Raw genomic sequence first — 13,118 nt, 5'->3', positions numbered from 1 at the left:
GTCAACAGTTTGGAAACACCGTTTTTGTTTAATAAGTTATTTTCTACATTCTGGAAAAATACTGGAGATCTCAGACTTTGAAAGACAGTATTATCAAATGCATAAAACTCATCAAGCACCATGGTGAGTTTATTATCAATGAGTTATGACCCTCAGAAATCAGCTCAGATTTGAGCTGTTATGAAGGGTTTTTCAGAGCAGAAGTACACATACAGATACATCTCAATATCACCTGTTTAAAGGAGATCATTGCGTATTTTGGATAAATGCCATCAGTATTGTTTTACAGTATAGAAAGAAATAAAAATCAGGAAAGATCATGGAGTTAGACGTTGCGTCCAGATGTGCGTCCAACACTTTGCTTAGTTGCGCTGTGAATACCAGCTCCAGTCTCTCACTCTTTCGCTTTAGTTTGCGGCACCATGCCAACTGCGCTCACCTAGCGTAAACTCACACTGCCTGGACCACTGCGTAACACCATTTCCGCTTTCATTTCACAGAAAACTGCTTTATCGTTATGTTTGCCGATTGGGCAAAGTTAACGTTACAACAGTCAAAACACTTAATTTTTATCAACAACAATAATAAGTAAAATGCTGATTATTTTTGTGTAATAATCAAAAGGGTTAATTAGTCCCCATGCGTTTATCCAAATAAAGTATCTGGAGTGTATCTATAAAAAGAGTGTATCTGGAATATTTGATAAATAAAACAACTTTTTGCACTGTAGGGAGTGAGACATGCCAGTGTAATGTTAATGAACTGACTGCGTTTGTTGAAGTTCGACTGACAAAACTATTTTTCCCTTTATATTCTGTGACTGAGCAGAGACACTGTTTGTTCCAGACAAATTATAACAAAACATAATTAACATAGAAAAAAGAATTAAATGTAAAAAATCAGACAATTCTTTCAAAAGAAAATATCAGAGAGTAACATACAAATTAAAATGACTAAATCTAGTAGTTATGTTAGAAAAAAAATCACGGTGCCTAACACTGGATCTCAATTAAATTGTGTTTGTATATCGCTTTTAGCAACTGACATTGTTGCAAAGACATCAAAAGAAATTATTGAAGTTTTTATGAAATTTACAGTTATATGTCTCTAAAAAAATTTCAATCTGGCATTTCACTGAAAATAATCTATTCCCTTTGGAACAGGACAAAGTCTAAACTGTGCAGTATTGCAGCAAGCAATGGTTAGAAAAGTATTTTTGTATTTCAAAAAATGTGCAGATAAGTCAGTTTGTCCAGAATTGATAGGAAATTGCATGTTTATTAAGATATAGATGATAAAGTTTCCAATATTTACTTCCTGAAAGAATTAGTCTTATACAGAGAAGGCAAATGACAACATGTGTCATTATATTATGTATTATTATAGTACAGTATACTCAAGTGAATGGATTGAGCTTCACACTCTTAACCATCCATTAATAAGTACATAAATATTCTGAGATAAATTGTGACTAAACAGCAACATGAACATAAAAGCAGCAAACATTTTTTTATCATAAATTTACAGTGTTTGTTATTTGTTACACATTTGGTAAAAGTGACTTCAATTGTAAAAATGTGATGGCATTATAGAATAAAAAGTGTTCTGTAGTTTTTTTTTATATTCAGCTAAATAATTTGTATAATTCCTCCAAATTGTACACTATAAATAATATGTTTATATTTCTGTTTTTGGCTTTTTTTTTTTTTGTCATTCTAAAATTAAATCGTAACAAATTTAAATAGGAAAAGCAAAGGTCATTCATAAATCTTGAGTCAGTGTAAACACAGCCCTTACTGGAACGTGATTAAGTATTCAGGATAGGCCTGAACATCATGAAAGATTACGAACATAGTTTGTTGGGGATCAGTCACGCTGTCGTACTGCTCAGGGCCAGTGGAGGTTTTGGCTGGAGGTGCAAGAAGACCAGATTTCCCCACAGTGGAGTCACCAACCAACACTCGAGCATAATACATGCGCTTGTGACCTTTCTGATCAGGCTTGGCGTAACCCTGGGCAGAGTAGTTCGGATCAACAGCAAAATACACACCGTTTCCATAAATGGCCCCAACTGACAAGACAAGAGAAGATAGGAATTATATATTAAACAAAGGATGTTTTTGTGAAGAATTGAAATATCTGTTAAACATAAAAAGTGCTATATAAAATTTATAACAATTACTAAATTTCATGTTAAATTCTTTTAAATTATAAACTTATTGTATTTTATTATTATTATTACTTTTTACAACTTATTTTTATAGAAGTAAATCGTAGTTCTCTTTCCTACCACTAGTCCCGGCATAGCCGCGATCAAAACCTCGCATGTTGATCTTAGCAATATTTTTAAAGCTGGTGCCGTGGAAAAGCAGCTTTTCATTGTTTTTATGGTTGTTCTTTTTTTCCAGATAAAACTTTTGATTCATGTAGTTGTTCCACAAAGTTTCATTTTGAATTCTTTCAATCTGTGGACGTTACACAATTAGCAGGTCAATAAGCATGGAGTTAATCAGGAATGGAATTTCATTCCTAACTATCAGATGGAGTTAGGTTCAAATGAACATATGTAAATTAAAAATAGATATTAGGCATAATTAGGCATATATTTAAAAAAAAAAAAAACTCTTCTATAAAATTACTTACTTTGAGGATATTTGATGTGAGTCCTGTTTTCCTGAACTCTTTCTCCACATCTGCATATTCCTGATTGCCTGATTGAAGTTGAACTTCCAAAACTAATTTCCCCTTCATGTCGTCCCAGTGACTGGGCAGAGACACAGTTTGTTCTAGAAAATATAGTACAAAACACAAATCAACATGAAAATAAGACCAAATAAAAATTACACAATTGTTTCAAAAGAAAATATCAGACAGTAACATGCAAGCTAAAATGACTAAATATAATATTAAGTTTAAATAAAAACTCATTATTACATTATTAAAATCATGTCTTACGTTTCAGATCGGTCCTCTTCAGTTCAATCTGTCCATATTTCCCATTAGCTATCCCATAGGCTACTTGGGCCTCATACCGCTCATTATCGATGTTGATCGTCACACGAGGTTGTTTAAATAGAAAAGCCTGCTCCAGGTCGTAGTTAGTCAAAATGTCAAAAGGCACAAGGTTCCTACTGCGGTCCTGATAGAGCCACTCTACCTGGCTGCTGAGTATAAAGGCCTCACGTTGACGCGTCACATTCTTCTCCACTTTACGGATCATGTCACGGATTTGGCTCTCAGCCTTTACTACGTCTCGTGTCAGGCCCTCCACAGTGAACGCTGGCTCAGGGCCGCTCTTTGAGAGTTGGATGCTGACCGTGAGCTCCCTCTGCAGGTTGCTCAGCACATCAGACTCCTCCCGGCTGAAATATTGGATGGCTGAGTCCTGAATTTTTGAGCTTATGTGCTCCTTTACAATCCAGCTGGTGATCACTTTTCTCGCCTCATTCAGGTCCTCCTCACTCTCTCCACACAACTGAAACACGACGGGCTCAAACTCCTCGCCCACCAACTCAAACTGTTCATGTGAAGGTGTTTGTGTATGGCTGTGGCCAGTGACAAGGTTTGTCAGATAATTAAATCCACCTAATTTTTCCCCAGCAAATGTTCCATGTTTGGTTTAATGAAAATAGAGCAGAATAAGTAGGTCAGTGTTGCAGGTATACTTTTCAGATTTTTATATTTTTTATTTTTATTTACTGGATTAATCAACATACCTTTTATCCAGTTCATTACTCCACCCTCCTCCTCCACACTTTCTGTCTGCCTCTTCAGCATGCTCTGGTGGAAATCAGACACCATGGACGTCTGGAATATCAAGAACTTTACACTTTGCAAATTTGTCACTTTTTTCTTCTTCACAATATCAATCACAGCCTCAGTCATGGCGTCTGCAACAGCAGAAGGAGGGGCTCCACCTTGACCTAATCATTAAGACACCAGGAAAGAGAAATCAGTATTGCGTAAGCACTAAGTAACACTTCTCACGTAAATTAATCTTAGAAATGATGAATGTCAGCCTCTACCTGTGCCAAGTGCTGGAAAGGCAACGGATGAGAACTTTTGTTCCTCACAAAACTTTAACACGGAGTAAACAACACTCTTGATATCTGCAGGATTGTTTCGACCAGGAATGTGAATAATGTTTCTGCATGGAAGTTGTCCTCCTGAAGTCATGATCATCTCTGCTTGCTGAGATTTTGATGCCACTTAAAAAAATATATAATTAATTACATATCAACCAGACTCCTAATAAAACAGAATGTAAATTTAGCTCAGTAAATATTATGTATAATGGTTTATATAAAGGGTTTCCTTACAGATCTGTGCACATTCCATTTCCACAGCTGAACCAGCAGCATCTAAAATGGCCTTGGAAACCCCTGGAGAAATACACATTAAATCACCAAGTTACAGAAAGAGTCTATTTTTTTTTTAGCTGCTATAATTGAAGTGATAACAGATATTCCCTTCTTTATATGCTCCATGAAATTAAATGTACCAAAACTACAATGAATTAGTTTTTAGTGTATAACTGCATTAGCAAGTTACTGTGGTAAAAGCAAAAAAAATTGTGGCGTTTGCATTTAAGATGCCTATATTTATGTAACTTTTGTCATTACATAGTTTTGGGTAAGTTTACATAAGTTTACCTGCTTTCAGAGAGAATGACTGATTGGAGGAATTAATGATTGCATCACATCTTTCTTTGGTGATGTCACCTGATGACACCTCCAGAGTCATACGCCCAATCCGCATTTTGTGAACTCCAAGGCTAGGAGTGGAAACTGCTCCAAAGAACCCTGATGATCCAAACAATCACTCTTAGTATTTATAATTTGGTGTCAGTTTAACATTATTTTAATAAATACTTAATAATAAAGTACTCAAACAAGTACAGCAAAAAACACAGTAAACATGAGAAATAAACATGATGAATTACAGAATGAGAGACGCTCACCAGCAGACTGTGTTGATCTAACAGGAGGTGTTTTATTAGCTTGTCGTTGCTGAACAGCATGCGCTTCTTTCATGACGGGACCCTGCCGTTCACCTCTGAAGCTCTTTATAAAGCACTAATATGAAAAGTATGTAATGATTATAAGCTACACACCGTGTACTCAGTTCATTAATAGGTGACGAGCTTTTGTCCAGTAGACCTGGCTAGGAGTGGAAACTGACCTGGACAGTCTCGTTGTCTGATGGATGCAGGATCACGGTGACCTCATTAAGGTACTGAAGAAAAACACTGGCACTAAATGTATGAATCTCACTAAGCAAAATTCTGGAGACAAGTTCTCTGGGAAAGCCAAGGTTCCCTGTGCCGATGGCTGGAAAAGAAATCGAAGCCATTTTCTGATTTTCAGCTCTTCTCAAACAGTTCTGAATGATTCCTCTGAGAGTCTGTAAGAAAAAAAACCACATTCAATTATGTAATTAGTGTATATACAGTATATGGATATATAGAATGTAATAAATATCTACAAAGTCTTCACCTCATCTTCTGAATTATGTCCTCCACTCCAAAATGGACAAGCAGTATGAAAGACATTTTGACAGTTTAAGTTATAGCCCCTAGTAACCACTATGTCTCCTGGCTTCAGACGTGAAGCGGGAAATGTTTTCAAATGAGAACGAGCTTCAGACTGGAGTTGAGGTCCAGCAGCATTAAGTAATGCTTTGGAGACGGCACCTGAACTAAGATCCAGCTCGTGTGAGACGGTATTGACAATTACATCTGACTGTAAGGTACACAAAAGATTTATGTTGAAGTCAATTTCTGTAAGATACATTCATAGCTTGCCTTGATATTTTAAAATATAATATTTGTTTCTCTTTAATGCTTACTTACGCGTGCATCCTGGATATTCCCTTTCAGTAGTATGATTTTTAGGCCTTCTTTTGTGGATTGAGCTTCAAGGAACCCTGACCCTGATGTTCTCATACCCTCAGATTGGGTTCTAAATTGTGGCTTTGAGTCTGACCATCTTTGGGCCTCAAAATGTTCAGAATGTTTTTCCCTGTACATTTGTTGGTCATTACCCCTTCCACCACTGCCTTGATGTCTAGCAAAACCTTGTTCAAGATTTCCTCGACCTCGGTTAGCATGATAATTTTGACCATGATGACCACGACCATGGCCTGTTTCCTGTGGAAATGTCATTCTAGGGTTAAAGTCTATAAACTCCTTCTTAACAGCCTGAGCCATGGCATTGACGGTCTTGGGATTATTGTCCACCAAGAGAATCTCTTTCAGTGTGTTCATGCCACTTTGGCGGTTTTGGTTAACATAGGCATGCAGTTCCTGAGCGATCGTCTCAGCGCAGAGTTCAAGAGGAAAGCCAAAGATCCCTGAGCTAATTGCAGGGACTGCAATGGAGGAGCATCTGTTAAGCACAGCTTGGTTTAGACTTTCCCTCACAGCTTGTCTCAGTTTCCTCACAGCGGTAACCTTATCATAATTGGTATAGCGGGGACCAACAGCGTGTACTACATATTTGCATGGCAGGCGGCCTGCATCTGTAGTAATAGCCTCTCCAGGTTGTAATTTTCCATGTTTAGCAACATATCGATCACTGTTTTGTTGTAAAGATGGACCTGCGGCATTCAGAAGTGCTAATGCCAAACCACCAATGTGCTTCAAATCCTCATTGGCAGCATTGACCACAGCATCTCCTTTAAATTGGCAGATATCAGCCTTCAGCACTTTGATGACAATTCCACCAGGAATCTGAACGTGACATGAAAGCTGTCCAAAATCTTCCACTCTGCCTTCATTATAACTCTCCTCATTGAAACCATCCTCCTCCTCCTCCTGTTCCTCTGTCGAAGCATCTTCAAGTACAACCACAAATCTTTGTTCCTTTATCATCATCAAAAGCATGCTACCTTGTTCCTCAAAATATTTTTTGGCTCCTGCCTTTCTAATCGTCATCTTATCAGTGTGAAGACTTTTTGCGATGGTCTGAAAAGACTTTAGTGCAGGCTGAACATGAATACGCTCTCCAGACACTCGAATCAAGGGCCTTTTTGGGTCAAACTTTATGGTTACTTCATTCCTTGTTTGCAATTTCTGCCACACCTGGGACATTTTCTCTTTGATGAATTTCAGCATGGCATGAGACCTGACACGAATAGTTTCATCTATCCTTGAGTGTGTATTAATGAATTCCTTCAGGCTCCTACTAACCTCTCTAACAGGTTCCTGAAAGCCACTAACTGCAACTGTGTTGCTGTTCCTTGAGAAAATTATAAGTACAGTTTTCTTCCTGGATAAATTGCATGTCTCATATAGCTGATTAGTGAGATCTTTCCATTCTGGCTTTTCAAGCACACTTAGATCTTCTACAGAAAGACTCTGTACTGTCAGCACTGTTTCCAGCCTCTCTTCAGCCTCAGTCAGTGCTTTCTCTGTACTTGCAGTCAAAATAATTTTCCCATTCTCAAATCTGTAGACTGCACTAATTCTCTTGGATGTGAACAGTTCTCCTGACATTTCCTCAGAGTCCACTGATGTCAAGAACTCTAGTAATGAATTATCTATCTTCAGGATCTTAGCTTTCCTGCTTAATCGTCTCTCCAAGATTAAATTCTTGATGTCCATAATTTCGATAAGAAGCCCAGTTAAACCTAACTGCTGAATGTCTTTTTTATACTTCAGTTCCAGGTGTGGGTATTTGGCTGAAGCAGTGTTTTGCAGTCCCTCCTGCTGAAATAAGAAGTATATGTCTGGGGACATAGTAATGCTCTCAGAGGTCTTGTTCATGTCCCTTTCTGTTTGAATTAATGCTTCCTTTATACGCTTTTCCAGTATAGGTTTCAACATGTCAATATCTTTAGCCATTCCTGCCAGAATCAGGCATCCTGTTGAGGTATTCATCTCCAGGACAGCCTTATCTTTTACAACTGATCGGATGTCTTTCTCTACTGCAGTCCATACTGAAGGCGTCACTGCATACTCAAAAACACCAAAGCTTGAGAGGATGTTTTTGAAAGCATCTGTGGTGTTCTGCTTCCAGCTGTCTATGTGCTTTTTGGTTATACCCTTTTGTCTCAACAGGGCAGGTAAGGGACTGAACTGGACTTCATCTTTGTCCATGTTCACTTGGCAGAAGAGTGAGCTCATCTGATTACAGATGGAGGAGATTTGTCCCTTCTTCTGCAGGAACTGTTTAATAGCAGGATGGATTTTATCTGTAAAAGGCTTTGGTAGTGTCCATGTTGGTCTGTCTTTGCCGTACAAGGCAGAACCCAAAGACGGGTAATATGGATATATAGTTATAGGAGTCTTGTAAATAGAGTGTCGTTTCCCAAGGACATTCTGGACAGCTAGAAAGGCAAGGCAAGGCAAGTTTATTTGTATAGCACATTTCATACACAATGATAATTCAAAGTGCTTTACATAAAAGAAAAGAATCATAAAATGAAATAGAAAATAATAGCAACTAAAACTTTCCTGATAAAACGATGATAGAGAATTATAGCATATTCCATTCAAATATAATACTCTCATTCTCTTTAAAATAGTGCACTGCTTCTATTTGGTTGGCTGTGTATGAATGTGCTAGTGTACAGGTGTTTCTAATAAAGTAGCTGATTGTGTAGGAGAAAATGTTAATTAGACCAATTAAACCGATAAATATATTTAATTAAAAGAAGAATGATTTACCTCGTTGATCAGGTAAAGTGGCGATAGCGGCGTGTTCATCTGGTATTAACGTGAGTCTTTCCACTGCACCTACAAACTTCTCAAGGTAAAGTTCGAGAAAATCATCAGTGCACTTAGCAGGCAGGTTTTCCACCTTAATATGTCTACATTTTCCCAGGCGCTGGACCATGAGACCGCCCTCCTGGAACTTTCTTTTAGTCTTACATTCCATAAGAAATTTCTCTACAGCTGTAGAAAGAAAACAAAATTATACTTAAGTTAATCCTGGTCATTTGTTATGCACTAAAAATTTGCATCATGTCACATTGCAAATTTAGAACATACCGTTGGGGTCATTAAAGGTCACAACAGCAGTGTTTGATTCAGGAATTAACTCTAAGGAATATTCTTCAGAATCGCCGCAGACACTCTCCACTAAAAGCATGAGGTAGTCTTTATTAGTGTTTTCTGGCAAATTCTCCAGGACCACAGCACTGGACCACGGAGCGTCTTCTAAACCTTCCCCGGTTTCAGTCTGATTCACATCAATACCAGCTGGAGACCAAAACACATAAAACAAGATGTTTCCTTTTTTTTTCGTCACACAAAATCTATAATGTTCTTGTTTTCAACTGTGAGAGAAGGACGACTTACAGAATGGACGTATGGTGATGGGCTGACCAGATAAAATGTGGTCCGTCTTCGCCACAATTTTCTTTACAGCTAAAATATTGAAGTAAACCCACATAAGTGCACATAAAACAACATGAGAATCATCAATAACACCAACAAACTGTCCCCAGATTATTGTGTTACAAATATTAGGATTTTATAAATTATATCAGTTTGGTTCTAAAATTTTAAATCTGTCAACTTTTGGACTTTTTGGGAAAACATTTATACAATATATATATATATATATATATATATATATATTTTTTTTTTTTTTTTTTTTTTCCAAACATAATAAAGGCTGTTTTTTGTATGAAATCACTGTCTGTGCAAGTTTTAGTTTCAGAACATATTTTTTTATTGTTGGCCAATTCGGCAACACGATAGCTTAGTCGTTTATCATCACTTTGCACCTCCAGGGTCTGGATTTGATTCCCACCCTGGCGTCCGTGTGTGTGGAGTTTGCATGTTCTCCCCGGGCTTGGTGGCTTCCTTCCGGGTACTCCGGTTTCCTCTCACAATCCAAAGACATGAATATTAGACTAAATTGTGTTCCTAAATTGAATTTTATTTATTTGTGTAAATAAATTGACATTGTCACAAAGCAGCTTTACACATTCAGAAGATTTATTTAAGTTTGTATGGAATGTGAATGTGTATTAAGCAAAATGATAAAGCTGAGGATGACGGGAACAGTGGCAAAGAAAAACTCCCTGAGATGGCCCTAGGAAGAAACCTTGAGAGGAACAAGACTCAACAAGGAACCCATTCTCATTTCAGTGATAACAGATAGTGTGCGGTAGGACGTTGGAAGTTCAGTATAACATGAGACTTGTCCAAGTTTATATGAAGTCCAGTTCGTTATTGGAGGCTCAGGTAGACTGTAGGAAACACCAGTCCTGAACTATTGAGCGACTGCAATCACAAGTCATCAGAGAACAGCTGTTTGCATCAGCCGAGGCCAGGACCATCTTCATGATAAAGTGGAACCGTCCTCAGTCACCACACGCATCCCAGACAGACCACACGGGACATATATGCGACATGTTCTCCACAACCAGAAGAGGGACACCAGGTAAGGGGGTCTGGATCACTGGCAGCTCAGGATTGCCCATATAGTGCGCGTGAATGAGTATGAGTGTGTGTATGTGTGTGTGCCCTGCTATGGAGTGGCACCCCATCAAGGGAAAGGCTACAGGCCCCCCCGCGACCCTATATACAGGATACAGCAGTATAGACGATAAGTTAGTGAGTGTTGGCAAAGTGCTGTGGTATACAATAAGCAAAACAATCCAGCAAACTTCCTGCATCACTTCACTGTTAATTATTTTCCAACAACAGCACAGCACAATCGTGTTACTCCCTTACTCAACGTTTATACCATAGAGAGCTTGAAGACTATCCTAGGAGACTTAAGGCACAAAGCGGAGTGCCCTAAATGTCATGTGTTAAATGTATCCCTTGTAGACAGGTTGCCTCTCTTTGGAATGTCGGATGAAGCTGGAATACCTGGAGGAAACTGACCAAGCACAGGAGGGAAGATGCACAAAGCCCTGAGACAGGAATTGAACCTGGAGGTGACGGTGCCACACTAAGCTACCGTGTCGCCACGTTTGTGTTTCATTCCATAATTTCCTCAGATTAACCTGAAGCATCAAACACAATACTACAGTCTACTGTAGCAGCACGTATGGAGTCTAAATGTCTTTTCTCGTACCATCAAGTGAACGAAATGTAATATTAACGAATCGCTCCTCTGGATTGGTGCTGATTTTCTCTACAGGTCCACCCCATTTCTCAAAATACAGCTCTAGAATATCTTTGGTGATGATATCCACAGGTACATTATCTGCTCGCACACTGCAGGCTGGAAACAAACAGCCATAAAATCAAACTTCAATCATTACGATTATTTCTTCCACACACACACACACACACACACACACACACACTTCCTCACCTGGCTGCAGAGCTTTAGTTGACACACCACTTCCTGCTTCAGCCTGTAAAAAACATGAGCACTTTTACTAACCCTGATAAGGTGCGGATCGTTTTACCACGCTGTTGTAAACAGGCCGAGAAGAACAAAATCCACTTTCTGAGTGTTGGTGTAACTCCACACCCCGAGGCCTGGAGGAGGTGGGTCTGTGTTTAGTCTCTTCCAGTTTTTCAGCATACGTAGAATACAGCATGTGTCACAGCAAAAACAGAAACTAGACTGTTCCAGAGAACTGAGTGCTGTTGGTCCGGCTCGGTTTAATGCAAATTATTCTTCTGTTTAAAAACGTAATCAAACTCTAAGCAATAAGGGGGGATTGATCTGTATAAACACTTACAGATCCTTGTGGTTTTTCGTCCGAGTCAGTCCCTGAGCCCGGCTTGGACACCTTTAGCTTCACCACCTGTTTATCGATGTTGACTTCATGCTCAGCCTTAGAGAGGACCTGATCCCGGACTGAGACACAGACATACACAACCAAAAGGAAACAAGTCTTAATTCTTGACCACAGGTTCTGTTTCCAGCTGGATTACTGCATCCCCACTTTGATTAAATACATAAAACAAGATCATCCGTAAATCATCTGATCAGTGTTTTTCTCCCCTCATTACGTCATTACGTTGCACTTTAACACCTCGGCTTGGAGTTTTTGCTTTTTTAATCACTAAACTATAAAAATAAAATGTAACCCAGGCTCGATCTGATACATTAAAGTGTTGGTTTGAAATTCCTTTTCATGTTAGTTAGGAGACTTTTACTCACTTTCTTCTGCTTTGAAGTGGACCGTACAGCCTCGCGCGGACCATCGGACCACGCAGTCTCCTCCCTGAGACTTCTTCTTGCTCTGGAAGTAAATGTGCACTTTTCTCTGGAGTGTTTCAGCGTTTATAGACGACCAGTCTCCCTCCACCAGCAGTGGGTAAGGATATCCCTCCATGTTCGTCCTCCTGTGAAGCCGAACGCGGTTAAAGTGCAGCAGAAGGAAATTCTGCGCTCAGACGGAACTGACTTTCGCTTTCGTTTCGTTCCTCAGCCCTGCCCTTAACGGAAAATGAAAGGGATTTTCAGGGGGAGACGATTCATTACGAGGTTATTTGAGTTATTAACTGTAATAATGCGCATTAAATATTCGTTTCGTGATGACAGAATAAACTTGATAAATACCAGATTATTTTTAAACATGCATGAGATAAGCATGAAAATAAATATAAGATAGAAAATAAACAGTGCACTTATTTATATTTATATATGAAAAACAATATTGTTAAAAAGTATAATTTTTAACTCCTTAATAAAGTAAAAAAAAAAAAAAAAACACTGAGTAAATAAATAAATAAATAGCCACGCCTGTTTGTTTCATGAAACTTCCGTAATGAATAGAAGGAACCAGCAGATGGCGCCAAAATCCACAGAAAGTACGGAAATATAAAGTGGTATACATTGCTTTATATTATACACGTGTTATACTTACTAAATGTTTGTTTAATAAATTGAATTTGTTTTTTAAAATAAACTGCATTTATATATTGAAAAATATTATTTGAACATAACATCGCACATTTTTCCCCTCTATATCGCTTTATCTCCTAATATAATGTAATACTGCAATTAAGCAAATCAGCCAGCAGATAAAGTAATAAAAGTAAAGTACATAAAGTAATTTAGGAGCGCCAAATTCACCTTGTGATTTACCATTTACAGGATATAGGCCTACAATAAAAGTGCTAAAATATTGGTTGACATCAGCCCTTTTATGTCAGGGCGTTAAGGGGCCTCTTGTTCTTCTAAGTATCTTTTATT

The 13,118-nt window shown here is 38.3% G+C and overlaps 1 protein-coding gene across 1 annotated transcript; it reads right to left on the bottom strand.

The window, feature by feature from the left end:
• Positions 1 to 205: 205 nt before the first annotated feature.
• On the bottom strand, positions 206 to 12,349 carry LOC128545691 (protein mono-ADP-ribosyltransferase PARP14-like). Its single transcript, XM_053516211.1, has 19 exons — positions 12,081 to 12,349; positions 11,656 to 11,774; positions 11,280 to 11,322; positions 11,037 to 11,186; positions 9,302 to 9,370; positions 8,993 to 9,202; positions 8,669 to 8,896; positions 5,852 to 8,328; positions 5,496 to 5,741; positions 5,182 to 5,403; positions 4,961 to 5,075; positions 4,653 to 4,802; positions 4,320 to 4,382; positions 4,026 to 4,208; positions 3,717 to 3,923; positions 2,956 to 3,585; positions 2,644 to 2,786; positions 2,291 to 2,465; positions 206 to 2,071 (listed from the first exon to the last, which is right to left on the bottom strand). Exons 1-19 carry the CDS (start codon positions 12,253 to 12,255, stop codon positions 1,794 to 1,796), a joined length of 5,883 nt encoding a protein of 1,960 aa, XP_053372186.1. The 5' UTR covers positions 12,256 to 12,349; the 3' UTR covers positions 206 to 1,793.
• Positions 12,350 to 13,118: the final 769 nt, after the last annotated feature.

The sequence above is a fragment of the Clarias gariepinus genome, chromosome 17 (assembly GCF_024256425.1).
Source record: "Clarias gariepinus isolate MV-2021 ecotype Netherlands chromosome 17, CGAR_prim_01v2, whole genome shotgun sequence".
In the NCBI taxonomy this organism is placed as follows: domain Eukaryota; kingdom Metazoa; phylum Chordata; class Actinopteri; order Siluriformes; family Clariidae; genus Clarias; species Clarias gariepinus.
The sequence above is the reverse complement of the archived record's forward strand: the minus strand, read 5'-3'. Positions and strand labels throughout refer to the sequence as shown.

Coding starts and splice junctions, on each gene's coding strand:
- LOC128545691 (XM_053516211.1), bottom strand. CDS start 12,255: ATGGAGGGATATCCTTACCCACTGCTGGTGGAGGGAGACTGGTCGTCT. Junction 11,323..11,655: donor ACGAAAAACCACAAGGATCT/GTAAGTGTTTAT, acceptor TGTTTTTTACAG/GCTGAAGCAGGAAGTGGTGT. Junction 3,924..4,025: donor CTTTCCAGCACTTGGCACAG/GTAGAGGCTGAC, acceptor CTTAATGATTAG/GTCAAGGTGGAGCCCCTCCT.